The sequence below is a fragment of the Peromyscus maniculatus genome, chromosome 18 (genome assembly GCF_049852395.1).
Source record: "Peromyscus maniculatus bairdii isolate BWxNUB_F1_BW_parent chromosome 18, HU_Pman_BW_mat_3.1, whole genome shotgun sequence".
In the NCBI taxonomy this organism is placed as follows: Eukaryota; Metazoa; Chordata; class Mammalia; order Rodentia; family Cricetidae; genus Peromyscus; species Peromyscus maniculatus.
In genome coordinates, this window is record NC_134869.1 from 2,742,757 (window position 1) to 2,760,971 (window position 18,215).

Below are 18,215 nucleotides of genomic sequence, written 5' to 3' on the forward strand. Positions count from 1 at the left end.
CAGCACAAAGCTTGTCATTAAAACTTTTTTGGAAGGATAAACTCTGTGATCGCTAAATGAATCGAGAGCATGTTGCCTTTTGTCAGCAGCCTTTGAATTGACATCAAGGACTACCTCTATAGCCTCTATAACCTTGTGTTTTTCTGCCAGTGACAATTTTGGGACTAATGAGTTGTGGTTCTGATAAGGGTGGTGATATTGTGTCTCCCAATATATTGTGCACCCTAATAAACTTATCTGGGGCCAGAGAACAGAACAGCAACTAGACAGACATAGAGGCCAGATAATGGTGACACTCACACCTTTAATCCTATCAAAGCCACACTGGAAACAGCCAGGCATGGTGACTCACACCTTTAATCCCAGCAAGTGATGGCAGGAAGCAGAAAGGTATATAAGGCTTGAGGACCAGGAACTAGAAGCTTTTAAGCTTTTAGGCTTTTAGCAGCAGTTCAGGTGAGATCCATTCAGATGAGGACTCAGAGGCTTCCAGTTTAAGGAAACAAGATCAGCTGAGGAATTGGCGAGGCGAGGTTGGCTGTGGCTTGTTCTGTTTCTCTGATCTTCCAGTGTTCACCCCAGTATCTGGCTCCCATGTTTTTTTTTTGTTTTGTTTTGTTTTTTTTTTTTTTTTAATTAAGACCCTTTAAGATTCGTGTTACAGATGAGAAATGACAAATTTTGTTATGTAGTTAAGCACTTAGCCATCATTTCTCAAAACACTAAAGCCCCTTGAAGCTTGAAAGAGATTTAGGACTCATAAATCACAGTTACAAGTAATAGATGTGAGTTACGTTATGCTGTAGTTGGCAGACAATTTGAGCCTCATCCTGTGAGGCAGATGAGTAGTCTGGTGGGAAGGCAGGGTGAGTAACTGGTTCATGAAGATTAAAAGATGGTTTGAACTTATATAGCTATGGAATTTTTGGGGTGGCTTCAAACTTGGATGTTGTGAGCTCAGTCCCATCCTGCTTTTTCTGAACAGCGAGTGGAAAATGTTAGACCTGGGCCTGACTTTAGTGGGGCCCCGGGAATAGGAGTCAGCTGCTCCCCTGTTTCACATTTACCACGTCTAGACTCACTCAAGTGAGTGTTGGTGTCAGGAACTTCAGACTTTACCTCAGTGAGGCAAAGCAGCCCACAGAGTGTTGTCCGTGTGGCCGGATGCCTTGCAATTCACACTACTCAGTCCCTGTCAGTCTGTTCTCCAAGACTGATTCTTCACATTAAGCTGGTTCTGTGAGATACTTGGTATCCATCCAATTCCTTCACCACTTGTTCTCAGATTGTTGTTTTGTTTTGTTTTGTTTTGTTTTTTAGTCAGGATTTCCTGTATAGCTTTGGGGCCTGTCCTGAAACTTGTTCTGTAGACCAAGCTGGCCTTGAACTCACAGAAATCCACCTGCCTCTGCCTCCTAAGTGCTGGGATTAAAGGCATGTGCCGCCCCCCCCAACCCTTGTTCTCAGATGTTTTTATTGCTTATACCATGTGCTCCTGTGAGCATGTGCATTCACACACACACCACATATAAGACTGTGACATCACCACCAACAGGAATTTTTGCTGCAATAGCTGTCTTATTTGTCTTCTCTTGTGAAAACATTCAGTGATTATTTTTATCCCCTTCAGGACAAAGAGGAAGAAACTTGATTATGGCCCCAAGAAACACTGCACCTTTGGTTTGCTTTCATCACTTCATTCTTCTCCGTTTTCTGGATTCATTGCTTCTCCTAACCACTGGACTCACTGCTCAGCCAGAGTTTGCTGTGTCCACTCCAACCCTGTTGGTTCTTGGCCCATTCTTACATGTCCTTGAGGCTTTAGTCCAAGAATTATCCTCCTCATGGGAGAGTTCAGTGATCTTTACTAGCATGAATCACATCTATTTTATGCCCTTATTTTTCACGACTAGAGTATTTAAAATTTTATTATTTAGCTGGATGGTGGTGGCACATACCTTCCATTTCAGCATTCAGGAGGCAGAAGCAGGTAGATCTCTTGAGTTTGAGGCTAGCCTGGTCTACAGAAGTTCTAGGACAACCAGGCTACCCAGAGAAACTTGTCTCAAAATAAAGAAACAAAACAAAAACCCAAATTAGTTTTTTTAAACATATATTATGCTAATAGGTTTCAATTTTATCTTTTTTTTAAAGACAGAGTTTCTGTAGCTTAGGCTAGCCTTGCATTTGAGACCCTTCTGCCTCCTGCTGAGCTGCTGGCACTGTGCAGGCGGTACCCCCAGCTGTCACTCCACACTCCTCCACTGTTCCCTTCCTCTTTCATTTCATTAAATAATCCTTTTTTTGTTTTTCAAGACAGGGATCCTCTGTGTCGTTTTGGTACCTGTCCTGGATTTTGCTCTGTAGACCAGGCTGACCTCGAACTCACAGAAATCCACCTGGTTCTGCCTCCCAAGTGCTGGGATAAAGGCTGCCGCCGCCGCACCGCCGCCACCACCACCACCACCACCACCACCACCACCACCACCACCACCACCACCACCACCACCTGGCTTTAAATAGTCCTTTTATATCTTCAGACACAGATTCTGCGTGAGGAAAAACATAGGATTTTCTAAATCTGGCTTACTTTGCTCTAAAAGAACGGATCATCTCAGGAATTGTCACATCCCCCTTGTGTAGGGCTATGCTAATCTTTATGGTTCAATTTTAGTGCTTATTTCAGCAGTAGAAATACTAGCTTCCTGATAGCCGGTGGATGCTCCATAGGTGCTTGTTAATTGAATGAACAGACATGACGCCATGTCTGTAAGGCTCTGAGAAGCAGCACAACCTGGGCTAACTAAGAAAAGGGCCCAGGGCATCTTTAATCCCAGCACTAAGGAAGCAGAGACAAGCAGATCTCTCTGAGTCCAAAGCCAGTCTGGTCTACATATTGAATTGCAGGCCAGCCAGGGCTGCAGAGTGAGATCCTGTCTAAAATGGAAAAAAACAAATGCCCAACATTCCATTCTGTGCCCCTAAGAGAGGTTGGAAAACAGAGGTACTAATTGTCCTGAAATAATTTTTAGCATTTTAGGACACAATTAGTAAGACCAATGCATGTTTTAGCAGCAAAAGAATGAAAGAAGACCATGTCAGCTGTTTAATAAATTTTTATTACAAAACAACCATGTTAGGAAAGTCTTAAAAGTAGAAGTAAACATTTAAGTAATAACTAAATAAACATGCAAAGAACTATGATTAAAAATCCTAATAAATGTAGTTGGCTAAATCCAGACTTGAGACACAAATTTCCTTTGCCACTTAACAAAAGAATGAAGCAGAATGCCCTTCATTTTCAATGTAATTTTAAATGTTTGCACATTATATCCCTTCAGGCAACTGCAGTATAATCAAGTATATAAACAAAAACCAACTCCTTTCAGGTTGAATGAACAAGCCACATAGAAATACTCAATATAAATGTTTAAGAAAACACCAGTATTGTATAGGTGATATAATTCATTACAAATTACTTTTCTTCCTTAGAAATGTCTGCCTTGAACTTGAAAATGATACACAAAGGAGTCTATGGATATATGGCCCTTCTGTGATGCTAACATGACCGGATTACACAGATTCTGTCTAACAGTACTCTAGGGACAGCACTGAGAATGTGCCATCTACAATGCCACTAACAGAAACAGTGTACCGAGTGCTGATCTCCAACTCTTTTCCAGTGCCAGCCTCTCTTCAGTTAGCTGGAAGTGAAGTCTCTATCTTCCCCACAGCTTCATTCCGGAAGAGCAGCTGTCGGAATATATTTGCATAAAATGGTCCATACACCTGCTTGTTGTGGTTCACGATGTTTGCATATTGACAACCAAGCACTTCCAGCTCCTGCTGAATGACACCAAGGCCCCCTGGCACAGGAGGCATGCTCTTCGGATTACATGGAAGACAGAGTAAGCTTTTCATGTACATCTGGATCCGTTTATCTAAAGGAAAAACAATGGTATCTTTAATAATAAACAGTAAGGTTCCCATTTACCCATGCTTGTACTCAAGTGGCGTTACAGTTCCTCCCATTTAGGATGCAGAATATTTCTTCATTCCTCAAGTCTGAACTGGCTTTATCACCTGTTCTTGCTAATGCACAATGTGAAAGAAATGCCAGGATGCCAGATGCATGCCCAAGCCTCAAGATGCATGACTGACTCCACTCTACTATCAACCATGTGAATAAGGCTGAAACTGCTGAGGCAAGACTGGACAAAGAAGCCCAACTCTCCCAGATCTATGGGAGAGCATTCTAGAGGAACCACCTCCCAAGCTCCTGGGAAGAGTCCAGCCAAGGTCAACAGGGCTACCAACCTAAGCCACAGAAACATGAGTTGAGTTGGACAAAGCCAAAGAACTACTTAGCTGACCTATAGGCTTGTGAGAAATAAATAAGTAAAACTCTATAGAGCTTTGGGGTGACTTATGTATAATTAGAGATGGTTGATGAGAAAAACAGTGCTTTTGTGAGGTAGAATTTTTTTTACAAAAGTCATGCCCATCGTCCACAATCATTACTGAAGCTGGCACTGTCAATTTAGTAAACATATTTCTTTGGGGTTTTGTTTTTATAGAAGCATTTTAGAATTGGGGATTTCACACTGAAATCCAAATTTTTGGTTCTATAAGAAAAAAAATCTAGAAACCCAGCACACTTGGGGCTTCAACATAATACAGAGGAAGTTTGGCCACAAACATCTGTTTCCAGAGACAGTGAAGTTCACGCCTATTGCTCTGGTATAGTTACAGACAGTACTGTGCACAGCACCCTGGTTTGGTAAGTAATTATCCAGCCATTCTACACAGGAGGCATTGAGGAAGGGCTGCTCCCACAGTACTGCCTTCAGTGACCGTCCCTTCCTGCCTCACTGCATCTCACCTTGTGACCACTAGATACAAGCAAATGCATGCATAGATTCGCCTAGTCACATCAGACAATTAGTAGTGCCAACCGGACTGACTACATGTGCAGCTTGAAAGACTCTAGCTTTGGAAACAAAACCCTCATAAATAATGCTTACTAATAACAGTCCACCGAGCACAGGCAGTTACGACGTTAAATGAAACTCTTTCACCTTTGGAGACAAGGTCATGAAGCCTGGGGTAGCCTCAAACATACTGTGTGGCTGAACTATGATCCTCTTGCCTCCATGTCCCATGTGGTAGGATTTACAGGTATGTGGTAGTATGCCTAGCTTTTGACATTAACCAAACTCTTATTTTCAAACACCATTTCCCACAAATTCTGCTTTAGCCACAACTGACCCCAGAACTTGACAATTTCCAATATCCATGTCTTAGAATTTTTGCTCTTCTAAACTCCTGTCCCATCCCCTCTCTCTAGACCTCCTTCAGTGCTGAGTCTAAGGTACCTTCTCTCGGTGGCTCCTCTGACCATGGTTACAGATTCACATGCCAGCTTACACCAGTGTGCGTGGCTTTCTCCTGTCTTAAGAGAGGGAGCTCTTTGGGGGTAGCTTTATCTCTATATTTCTGGCCTTACATACGGCACATAAATCCTGACTCAATTAAAATGAAAATGGGATGAAAAAAGTTTATAAATACCAAACTGAAAACAATGGAAGCCTAGAAAGGGAGCCTGGAGAAGGCAAGCATAGACAAAATAATTCTCACCTATATGCTTCAACAGGAGAAATTATTCATGTATCACTTAGGCAACTGAAAATCAGCTCTCAAAAATGCAAATGGCTATGGGCATGCATATATACATGTAATCCATAGATAGTTTTTACCTGTTTTTTTATATATTGGGGAAAGTTTTGGTTTGAAAGAAAACTCACTAATTATTGTTTCAAAGGGTTATGGCATGGTGAGAGGTGCAATGCCCTTGGCAAATGGACTCACATCAACTGAGAACACAGGGTGGCACAGCATGGGTGCCATGCACAGGGAGAGCCTGTGGCCAGCACTGGCACAGCATGAGCGCCACGCACAGGGAGAGCCATGGCCAGCACTGGCACAGCATGGGCGCCATGCACAGGGAGAGCCTGTGGCCAGCACTGGCAGAGCATGGGCGCCATGCACAGGGAGAGCCATGGCCAGCACTGGCACAGCATGGGTGCCATGCACAGGGAGAGCCTGTGGCCAGCACTGGCAGAGCATGGGCGCCATGCATGGGGAGAGCCATGGCCAGCACTGGCAGAGCATGGGCGCCATGCACAGGGAGAGCCTGTGGCCAGCACTGGCAGAGCATGGGCGCCATGCACAGGGAGAGCCATGGCCAGCACTGGCAGAGCATGGGCACCATGCACAGGGAGAGCCATGGCCAGCACTGGCACGGGCGCCATGCACAGGGAGAGCCATGGCCAGCACTGGCAGAGCCTTCTATATGCCAAGATCTAAGTGCTTAATTTATGCTAGTTTCTCATCATGCAAACACCCTGTGAATTTTCTGTCTCTTGCAGACCTGGGCCTAACTTCATCACAATCCAAGCACTTTGTCACAAGAAAGCCTAAAAATGAAATCCTTTCAAAATGGTTATTATGTCAACAAGTAGTTCTGCCTCCTCTTTGGACAAGTCAGGTTTTTAGGCCAAGACTACAGAAGCATTTGTTCATCTTGAAGCAGCCAAATGGAGTCCCTGCCAAAGGCTGTTCTTGTCTTCCAGAGTCAAAAGAGACACTCAAGACAGCCACTCAAGTAGCTAAGGAAACGATACTTTGAATAAGATTAAAAATACTCTCAATGTGCAGAACAACAGGCAAAGCTGCCCTGGGGAGAGCTGGGAACAAAAGCTGCTTTCCCAGATTTTAAGAGGCATCTCCTGCCCCCTCCCTTCCCATTTGATATCCAGGGCACAGACACATGTGAGTTCAGGGCTCCAGCTCTGCCTGAAACACAAGTAGGAATATGAACCCTGGAGCCAGACAGGCAAAGAATCCCAACGCTACCTCTGTTAGTTATTTGTGTATGGGCACTGCCCTGTTTGTTAGTTAGCCATGGGCACTTTATAGTATGCATTAAATGCCCTATCTAGACTCAGTCCCATGTGGAGGAACAGAGACAGCAAACATGCCCTGTACTCAGGAGGTCTGCACACCAGTGGGGAGGCAGCAGCACGTGCAGGAGCAAGATCTCTGATTGCAGCCGCTCCTCTGGAAACAAAGGGCGGAGCAGCTCGGCGTGGAGGTAGGAGGGAAGGGCCGTGATGAGAGGCTGTGCCGATTATCCTGATCAACTGCCCCTCTTGGTAGCAGCCTCTGCTGCCACGGTACCCTGGCACTGTCCTTTCTGGGGTCCAGCTAAGTAGCCTGTGCAGCCTGAACTTCCAATATCCTATGTTCCCAGGAATAAGAATAAGAAAAATCATCGCAGAGCCCCTCAATCCACAATAAAATGTGCCACACTGTTAGTGTGTACTTGGGAAGCTCACAGATTAATCCCAGAATGTCCTCTCTTCCTCCCCCTAGGCTTTCCTGTTCAGCCCCTGCAGCAACTGAGCACATTTTACAGCACCGCCTCTGTCTTCTCTCATGGTAACAGCGCCCTGCTTTGTGTAGGGAGCAGTTCTCCTCCACGCTCACTGACACTCAGGTTCAGAGACTGCGCCCGAAGTGAGGACACATCTCAAGATTAAGTCTTTGCTCTCATCACCAAGATCAATTCAAGGACAGAACCTGACCTAGGTTGGCCACTTACAGCCAATGGGACTCCATGCTGGGCCACTGCTAGCTAACAGGGGTGAGACTCCTGGCTTTGTGTGACTTAAGCATGGCAGGCCAATGGCAGAGCAAGCCACCTTAGTGTGTAGGCATCCAGGAGAGGGGCAGTGCTGAGAGATGGGGGGGGGGGGAACCAAAGTCTCCCTTTGGTTCCGTCAGCAGCCGGCCCCATTCCTGGCCCTCTGGGCTGCAGGAGGAAACAACTGCCCCTTTTAACCAGTCACAGGTGGCTGCAAGAGTCCCAGTGCATGCTCCATGCTGCCAATTCTGCAGCCCAGCCTGACAGCAAAGCACAGTGAGAGCCCGCCAGGATGCCTCCCGGTTCCAGCCCTTCACTCTCTAACTCTGACCGAGGAGGGATCTCCGTTCTCTCAGTGTGCTCATGGCAGAACCAGTGCCTCATTCTGTGAGTGTGCCGAGAGCAGGCTTGAGCTGCACGTTCACCCAGCATTTCCACAGCGCCACACTGTCTCCATAAAGTCCATTGGCTGGACAGTGATGATAGGTGCTCAACAGAGAAGTGAGACCTATGAAAACATCAATTTTCTTTATACTTTTAATATTTGTCCTCCAAAAGTAAATGTTAAGTATCTGTGCTGACTGGTTTATGTCAACTTAGCTAAAGTCATCAAAGAGGAGGGAGCCTCAATTGAGAAAATGCCTCTGTAAGATCCGGCTGAGCATTTTCTTTGCTTTTCTTTCTCTTTTTTTTTTTTTTTTTTTGGTTTTTCAAGACAGGGTTTCGCTGTGTAGCTTTGTGCCTTTCCTGGAACTCACTCTGTAGCCCAGGCTGGCCTCAAACTCACAGAGATCCCGCCTGCCTCTGGAGTGCTGGGACTAAAGGCTTGCACCACCACCACCTGGCTGCATTTTCTTAATTTAGTGATCCATGAGGGAGGGCCTAGACCGTTGTGTAGGGCCACCCCGTGCTGGTGGTCCTGGGGTCTAGAAAAAAGCAGGCTGAACAAGCCATGTAAGCAAGCCAGTAAGAGTATTCCTCCACAGTCTCTGCATCAGCTGGCCTCTAGGTTTCGGCTCTTGCTGCTTTTGATGACGAACTGTGAGTGAAATAAACCCTTTCCTCCCCAGGCTGCTTTTGGTCATGGTATTTCCACACAGCAATAGTAAGGCAGTATCTTTTACCTAAAATTCAAGGTGTATCACAGGTGTTTTTGATGTTGCTGGACATTTTGTTTGTTTTGTTATAGAACACTGGAATGGATGTGATGGATTACACATCCCTAATCTGAAAATCCAAAATCTGAATTCTGAATTAGTACTGCATTTAACACTAAAATGAGACTGACAGGTAAACACTGTCAGATACCAGAGGTCAAAGCAAATTGAACTGAAGCAGAAACTGGTTTAAAAATAAAGAGAACTCACCCATCAAGGTGCAGACAGGATTGCCCTTCTCTTCAAGGCTTGAAAACTGACCGACAAGATTAGCTTGGACCTCAGCATTTAAAGTGGGCGAGCCTCTCTCTTTCAGGGCCTTATTAACTTCAGCACAAGTCTGAACACCAATAGAATTCAGGGCTTCCTTCAAATTAAAGGTCCTAGAAAACAGAGCAAATTGCATCAGGCCAAATCTGGGTCTTCAGGAATCTTTTTGTTTTGTTTTTAAATATACTTACTACAGATGCATGCCAATTTTCTCTTACAGCAATACAAATTGTTTTTATAGACTGAACAGGAAATAGTGCCTCTCCCAACTACCATTGCTCTCACATAATAGATTTTTAAGTGCTGAAAACCATGTAATTGTGTACCCCATGTCTGACAGAAAAGCAAATGTATACATGTAAAACCCCATTTTCACAGGTTTAGCAAAGGGGACGGAAAATATCCATTTACTTCTTAAGCCCACTGATATGAGTGGATTCATTCATATACATTTTGAAAGCTTTATCTCACATATGAATATTTCACCTGCATGCACATATGTACACCATATAGATGCCCAGTTCCTATGGAGCCCAGAAGAGGTCATCAGATCCTCCGGAACTAGAGTTATAGACAGTTGTGAGCTGCCAGGTAGGTGCTGGGGACTGAACCCAAGCAGCCAAGTGCTTTTAACCATCTCATAGATATTTTTTAATGAGCTCATGAAGTTGAGTAGAAAAAAATTGATTTTTCTGTGCCTATAGCAGTATATCTATAACACCAGTCAAAACCAACAAAAATATTGAGACCAAATTACCTGAAATTCTAGACTGATCATGACCAAAGGCAGTTAACTCCCTATTACTCCTTTACAGTAATTAACAAATAATCCCAAACACAGTCTAGACATTACAAAATTAAGGAGTAAGTTAATCAATAAAGAGAATTAGTGAGGGTGTTTTTAGATCTGCACTATTAAAGAATAATTGAAAAATGGTATCTCATTGTATAGAAAAGGTTCTTACGTATTGCTGTGAGAAATGTGAACTAAAGAATGAGAGGGGACCTAGTGACAGGAGGTAGCACAACAGAGTAAATTAGGACTTAAGTCTGATGTGGGGAAGACCTTGGTTCAAATCCAGGCTACACCGCTGGACTTGCTCTGTGCCCGAGTGAGCTTTTAGCAGGATGTCAAGTGAACAGTAGACACTTGTGAGAAAAGCATGGAAGTGGTAGATCATCATTGCTGTTCTGCCTTAACTGGAATCCGTTGTACAATCACACTGGACCTACCTCTGGGGTTCTATAACCCAAGGGTAGACTGTTTTGATAAAATCTTTTCCTTCTGAAAAGTTTTAATCCACTATAGAGTAGCATTTTAGCTTTCTCCTGCTTTTAGTCAGAATGTTTGTAGGCTACAGGAAAAAATTAAATTTTAATATGGGCCAATGCTTCCTATTCACAATAAAGGTAAAACCTTGCCTGTCTGTGTGACATGTCACCAAACCATATGACATGTAGGTCCATCAGTGACTTGAGGTCATCTACTTGTTTTACATTACAAATGCTGTTACTCCATCTATAACATGAGTATTTGGGCAGTGAATGTATTCATTTCCTATAAAGGAATGTTTTTATATTATGTGAAACAGCCAGTAAACAGTGAAATAAAGCTATAAGGAGGATCCCTGAACACCAAAACAGTTACTAATAACTAACATTCACTGTGTGCCAGACACCTGTGCAAAGATTCTCTTATTAATCATCTTTTATTCTCACAGCTCCAAAGTAGGGAAGATTATTATTCTCCTTGCTATGTGTATGTTAGGGTGTGTGTGTGTGTGTGTGCACGCTCACTCATGTGTGTTCATGTCAAGGCCACAGGTAAACTTCAGGTGTCTTCCTCTATTACTCTCCACCTTATTTCTGAAGATAGGGTCACTCTCTGAACCTGGAGCTAGCTATTTTGGATAGACTGGCTTGCTAGCAAGTACCCAGGATCTGTTTCTCTATTGACCTGTACAGCCCAGGATTACAGACATTCCTCCATGCTTGACTTTCACATGGGTGCTGCAGGAGCCAAACTCAGGCCCTCACTTGCAAATCAAGCACTTTACCCACTGAGCCATTATTATTATTATTATTATTATTATTATTATTATTATTATTATTATCATTATATATACATTATTATAATAATAATAATAATAGGGGCTTCCTAGCCTCTATCATTCTCTTTTCACATGAGAAAATAAGGCTCAGGAACTTTTCAGTCATACGTGACAAGGCAGTTACAGAGCTCAGTGTGACCTGGTCACCTGATCTGAAAGCTTGTCCTCTTAGTTTCTACATGTTGTTTCTATAGGCTTCATATTAACACTTGGCAGCACTGGATGCTCAGTAAACATTTCTGGAAAGCAACAGTTCCCAGTGTGAAGAGATGTGCAGACAGACCACAGATACAACGACAGAGGAAGATACTGTTTCTGTATGGGTCCTGGGTCCTGAAACACGAACTAAGGTGTGTGGCAACAGTAAGGTATCGGTCAGGAGAAAGGGTAGGCCTCTGAGTAAGACAAGCTGAGCCTCAGTTTGCCCATTTCCCCCCACAGCCCAAGACAAACCCTCTCCTCTGAGTTTCAGCCTAAAATGAGAAGTGTGGATCCCAAGCCACTTAAGATTCCTACTCTAGGTTTTATCACATGGCTTATGTTCTTTCTAACAGAGGAAGACAAGTGCATGTCCCTTCAGTGGCAGAACAGAGGACAAAGGCCTAAAAACACTGAGAGGCAGAGCAGCGGGGGAGCTGACCTGTGTGAGAGCCACAGGAACACTGACAAGACAGTGTCTCCGTGGGATAGACCTGAAGGCAGAAATCCAAGTGGGATTCTAACATTCAATGAAAGAGCAAGACTGGAGGTGAATTTAGCAAACGCAAAACTTTCATCAGGCTTCTATTAGACAGAACTGTGTCTATTTTAAAACCTTCATAGGTTGGATCCATTCAAGTCAGTTATTGTCTCATGAGAGAGGAAGGATAGAGTAGACCCCATCCGATCTAGAAGTCCACTTTGACAAAGCAGTTCCGGAGATTCTGCTTTTGCTTTTCCTCAGCACCGTCACAGAAAAGCTTCTGTGCACACCACTGAAAGGGGAAACGCGACACGCATCCTGGCATGTGTCATGGGACACATCTCAGCTAGAACTTTTGAGATGCTTAAAAACACCGTAGAAAGAAGGTGAGAGACTTTAAAGCCAGTGGTGACTGTGGCAGCCTCATGGCCAAGGTTATGCATGAGGCCATGTATCCACATTTAGAACCTTCCAATGTGAGGGAGCAGATACATACATGAAGAACTTACTCTTTATTCATGCCTTCAAGTAGAACAGCTGAGATCCGTTTGAGCCTGTTTGCAAGCTCAGGCAGGCCTTCTGTGACAGCACCCACCATGTTGTTGGTAATTAGGGACAAGCAGGCAATCATTTTCAATTGATTCAGCTTCTCTGTCAGCTCCTGAAGTCGTGTCCCATCTGTCACCAGTGTCTAGCATATTTATTTAAAATGTAAAAATAGAAAAGGAAGCACAATGCCATGAACATGTAAAACAAGCAATGTCATATCCACATTCTCGTTTTTATCATATGCAACACAGACAGGCCATCTGACTCAGGGTCAAAACTCAAGAATTAAAATGCTAGACATCCTGGTGGAGCAAAAGCCACGCACCTCTGGTAAGACCTTTGTCTGATAATCCCACTGAAGTAGTTTCAAGTAACAATTATTCAGCACCAACAGAGGGCTTAGGCTTGGGGTGGGACTCTGTTCAGCTCTGGGAGCTACAGCAGTCTCAGAAAGGAATTCTTCATCCATTGACTCTTTCAGCCATTCCGTAGTTTGACTAAGGGCATCTACGAGCAAAAGAAGCCATACAGTTACTCCTTAGTAGGTCAGTCCTTTTGTTTATATATTCTACATGACAGATTCTACGTAGGTCCCAGGCATGAATGAAACAACACAGCCAAGCCCAAGTGCATATGGGGAGACCTATCTATAAATAACTACTGCTCCTCATGGGGTACAGTGAACGCTAGAGAGCAGGAGAGAACAAGGGTTACTCGAGAGTGCTCAGAGAAAGAACTTCCAAGTGACACCTGAAGCAGAGAGAAGAAAAGGCTGCCTGGCATGCTAGCAAGGAGAATGCACACATAAAGACGTTAAAATGGCAGCGTACAGCACATTCTGGAAGTTGCCCATCATATATGTATTGCTGGTCCTTAAGGGGCTAGTGAAGAGAAGAACAGCCCCTGAAGGCATTGGTTTGGCAGTCAGAAACCAGCTTGCCCCAAACTTGCTCACAGATGACCTTGAGTTTGGACTCAACATATTAAACCCTTTGGGGTGCTTTGATTTGAGTGTCTAATTAGAGCCATATTTTTGCCAAGATCCATGTGCATGTTTACGTTCCCACATTCCTGAATAATTTCCATTCTCTTCTTAGATTTCGGTTACAAACATCAGCTATGGGAAATAAAGACTCTTTGCATAGCTCTTTTCAACATGGAACTGATATAATCAGATAGAATTGTTACAAAAAATCACTGAGAGGAAGGCTGGGTAAACGAGAAGACTGCAGGCTGTTGTGGTCCAATCGAGAGTGAATGGACAAAGGCATTGGAAATGGGAATCAGCCGGGCGGTGGTGGCGCACGCCTTTAATTCCAGCACTCAGGAGGCAGAGCCAGGCAGATCTCTGTGAGTTTGAGGCCAGCCTGGGCTACAGAGTGAGTTCTAGGAAAGGCACAAAGCTACACAGAGAAACCCTGTCTCGAAAATCCCTCCCACCCCCCAAAAAAGAAAAGAAAATAGAGAGGAATTGTGGGAAAGGAGAAACCCTATTATTTAGAAGCAGTGTCCACGGGTCTTGAGGACCACTTAAATGTAAAAAGGATGAAAGGCTTGTAGGATTACTCCCATGTCCCTGTGAGGACTGCAGAATGAATGATTGTGCCATATCCTGAGATAAAAAGGACAGCTTAGAGGACGAACAACATACAGTCTTCCCACAACTTTCTGAAAGCTACCAGCTGTCTTCTAGCTCTTCAGTCTACTCTGACAGCGTCTCATCCGAGGACACCCCCTGGAACCCTCTCTCTTCTTGCTGTCTGTGATTTCTCATCCCCGGTTTCCTTGAATAATATCACAAATCACACCTGGGGTTCTCTTCCTGTCCCTTAAACACACTTCCCAGGACAACTAGCCTGTGTCCATCTGTCACTCTCCAGTCCCCCTAGACGTCTTCCTCATGGTCATGATTTCCATCTTCACCCAGAAGTGCCCCAGCCCTCTCTCTCTGAGCCTCATCCTCCCCTGCTTTGGATGTCCTCGTGGGAAAGAGCAGGTGGGAGGGATGAAGGGACAGTGTGGCAGTCATCAGGACACAGGTGTGGAGACTGTCACAGCTGCAGACAAGGCGAAGATGCTTAGGAAGCAACAGGCGCCCAGGACTTCCTTACCTTTGCTTTTAAAAATCATTCTGTTTCCCACACATAGAAATGCATATATGTACGTGGACATACGGTTTCATGAAGTAACATGCCCCACTGTAAAGTGCTCACTTTGGTCAGTTTTGACCATTTATGATCTGTGTAACAACTATCCCAAACCAGATGAAAACGATTTCCATCACCCCAAGAAGTTCTCTCATCTCCCTCTCAGTCACTGTTCTCTGCTCTCAACTACTGACTTCAGGGGCTACTTTTGCCTCCTGTAGTCCCCTGTAAATGGAATTATCTAGTACCTAGCACGTTTCTGAAATTACCCATGCTGTCACTATTCATAGATTATTTCTCCTGGTGGGGGAAACTTTCAAAATAACCTCACAACCTTTTAATTTTTAAATAGTTCAAGCCGTGAGAAGTGAAAAACCAGCAAACCAGCACAGGCTATCTGCAAGCTCTTCACCTAGCTGCCACCACGGCAAGCAACATCGTAAATAACCACAGCATCCTGTCAAACCAGGAAACAAAGATGACTTCAGCACAACAAGCACAACAGCACTAACTGAGATGTAGGCTTTATTCGGATTTCATCAGTTTTTAATGCATTCTTTATGTGTGTGTACACCTCCAGGCAACACATCATAGAAGTGATTTAATATATACACCAGGGCTGACTCATCCATTTACACACACACACACACACACACAGAGAGAGAGAGAGAGAGAGAGAGAGAGAGAGAGAGAGAGAGAGAGAGAGAGAGAGAGAGAGAGAGAGAGAGAGAAAGAGCGAGTTCCCTCATGTTACCTCTGAATAGCTGCCTTCCTACCCTAAGCCTACTCTCTGGCACCCATGGATCGAGTGAATCAAGCAAGTCATGAATACAAATACATTGAATGTCTGAATCTTGATTCTCCTCCAAATGTTGTATTTTGAAGCCTAACTCAAATTCAGGGTATGGACTTGGAGCTGAAGCCTCTAGAAGTTAATCAACTGAGAAGCGGTCACAAGGGCAGAGTCGTCCCATAGTGCCGTGCCTTTCTCAGAGACCAAATCAGCTTACTCTCTCTTTCCACATGTACACACTGAAATTCAGACACGTAAGAAGCAAGAAGGGTATCTGAGGGGCTGGAGAGATGTGCCAGCATTTGAAAGAGCACTGTTTGCTCCTCTGGAGGACCGAGTTTGATTCCCAGCATCCACACAGTAGCTTAAACTATCTTTAACTCCAATTCCAGGGCCAGCGGACACCCTCTTCTGGACTCCATGAGCACTAGGTAGCATGTGGTGCACAGAAATATAAGCAGGCAAAACACCATACACATAAAATAGAAATATTACTTTCAAAAAGAAGATGGGTGTCTGAAAGCCAAGAAGAAAGTTCTCAAGAGACAAGGCGTGGTGGTGGCACCTGCAATCCCAGTAAGCAGTGAATGACTCCCTACTCAGTGCTGTCCATACACATTACAGCTGTTTCTGAAATTCCAAACAGCACACAGGCAAGCAGAGAGGCACCTCCTTCCTTGCAATTGATTTGGTGAGAACAAACGTCATGTCCAGTAGAGGGCTGAGCTGCAACAGCCTGCTCCCAACACACAGGGAGTGCAGAAACATGACTGTAGAGTCAAATCTGCATTGCAGATTAATAAACCTCAATTAAGGGAAGCCTAATACCAAAGCAATCGAGGCATGATTCAGAACTTGTGTATCACACTCTCCCCTGCCGGATAAGTGGCCAGTGAACTGCTTGGGAGCATGGCTTCTGAGCAAGATGCTGCTCAAGTCAGCCTGATTTCACTCGTTAGCACTGTGCCTTGGCCAACTTACTTAATACAGCGCCACACCTGCTATTCCAGGTCCACATCTGTAAATGGGACATAGAGAACAAGAGTCCCTTCCTGCAGCTGGGGTAAGGGTTCAAGAAATGAATACATGCAATTCTCTGAGACTCATTCTAGCAAGTAGGAAATGTCTAATAAGGGTTAGCAATTGTGATGTTCACCCATCCAGCTACAGACACCTCAGGGAGTGGGGTAGACTGTCTCTACTTGCGCTAGGTTTGGTATTTGAAGCACATGAGGTCTGAACTCATTTCTCTGTCATAGATCAGCTGTGTGAACTGATGGTAAAGTTACCTCAGACAGCATGATCGCATAGGCATAAAGAATGTGGATTTGTTTTACATACCAATTAGGGCTTTGGCTAGAGAAAGTGTAATCTCAGCAGACCCCCTTAAAGAAAACTCAACTCTCCTCTGGAATGCTATATAAGAAATATGACAGAACAGAAAATCCAGTTACCCAGCACAATCCTTCGTGTCAGGCAGGGACTGTTCAGAACGAAGGATGAGAGAAGGAAGTGGTGATGACAGGAGAGAGTGTCCCTGAACCTGCATCTCATATGGAACTTACTGCTGTCTACAAGTGTATTAGCAAGCACCACCTCTTCAGTGGAGCTGACTCTGCCAGACAACAGATGAGGGTGTGAAGAGCACAAGACGGCCTCAGACAAGAAACCATCCCAAGGGCCTGCCATCAGATTTTCTTGTTTACTGGAGACCCAGCTCTCTTAAAGCACAAGGAAATCCCGTTAGCTCATGAGATAGATTCATTTCCACTCTTGACCTACAACAGGGTATCTCAGCTTCAGCACCAGTGGCATTTGAGGCTAGATAACCCTTTGCTGTGGGGCGCTGTCCTGACCACTCTGGGATGTTTAGTGGCACTCCTGACCTCTCTCCCTGCTCGATTCCAGTAGAATACCATGACCCCTACCATCAGAACAGGACAGTCAAAAGTCCCTAGACAGGATTCAGTGGGGGCCAGGCAGGTTACCCCTCATGAAGAGCACTGCTTTAGTTAACAATTAGTATCCATTTACGTTCTGTTCACAGATTTCCACTTACCCTGAATTCCCTATCTCCTACATCATAAACCAAATGAAATCACACTGATGACTAGTCCAGAGGCTTTAGGTTTAGAGGCAATTTTTCTATTGCACTGTTGGCCTTAGGGCAAAATTCACTTTGTTTTACATTAGACCCAGTTCTAAGATTTCCCACTAGAAGCAATTGCTTTTTGTATCACAGCTCTCATAAAAGCATCCATTTGGTAGATATTATAGGGCAGCAATTGCCAAGAGGAGCAAACTGAGTACAGGTGCAGATTTAAAAACAACAACAAAGGAAAGAAATAGAGACCAGATTGCAGTTCTTCCTTGGAGAGGGGTACTTCAACAGGGGTAACTCATGACTGGTGCTACACTAAGGCCACCCCCGCCCCCAATCTAAGTTCTGGTTCTTCTCAGTGGCAAATACTTTGTTTGGTTTGCTAGCTCTGTGTATAAAGATGGAAAAGGTCTTTTATTTAAAAGATATCCAACAGAGAGCGTGGAGTGGAAATCCAGGGAGATGTGCCATGTGACAGCTAATCAGCGTTTACATTGTATGTTTAATCATCAGAGCTGACATAGTTAAAGCCCAGTTAGTTATCACCAACTAAAGCAACAGTGTGGCTTGGGGGAGCCCAACTCCAGCTGCCTTTAGAATCATCCAGGGACTTTAAAAACCACCATCCTGAGCACAGCCCCCAGCAGCTCCTGGAGTTGGTGACTTCGTCAGTCTAAGGTAGGGCGTGGGCACCGGTGTT

General features: G+C 44.4%; 1 protein-coding gene across 2 annotated transcripts in view; it reads right to left on the reverse strand.

Moving 5' to 3' along the window:
• Positions 1-3,098: 3,098 nt before the first annotated feature.
• Tcp11l2 (t-complex 11 like 2) overlaps positions 3,099-18,215 on the reverse strand; it is a 35,259-nt gene continuing 20,142 nt past the window's right edge. For both annotated transcript variants that reach the window (XM_006986978.4, XM_076554463.1), the window contains 4 exons: positions 12,800-12,981; positions 12,435-12,616; positions 9,073-9,245; positions 3,099-3,941 (listed from right to left, as the gene is read on the reverse strand). In XM_006986978.4, the coding sequence (XP_006987040.1) occupies positions 3,697-3,941; positions 9,073-9,245; positions 12,435-12,616; positions 12,800-12,981 (782 nt within the window). In that variant the 3' untranslated portion in view covers positions 3,099-3,696. The remainder of the gene's footprint in view (positions 3,942-9,072; positions 9,246-12,434; positions 12,617-12,799; positions 12,982-18,215) is intronic.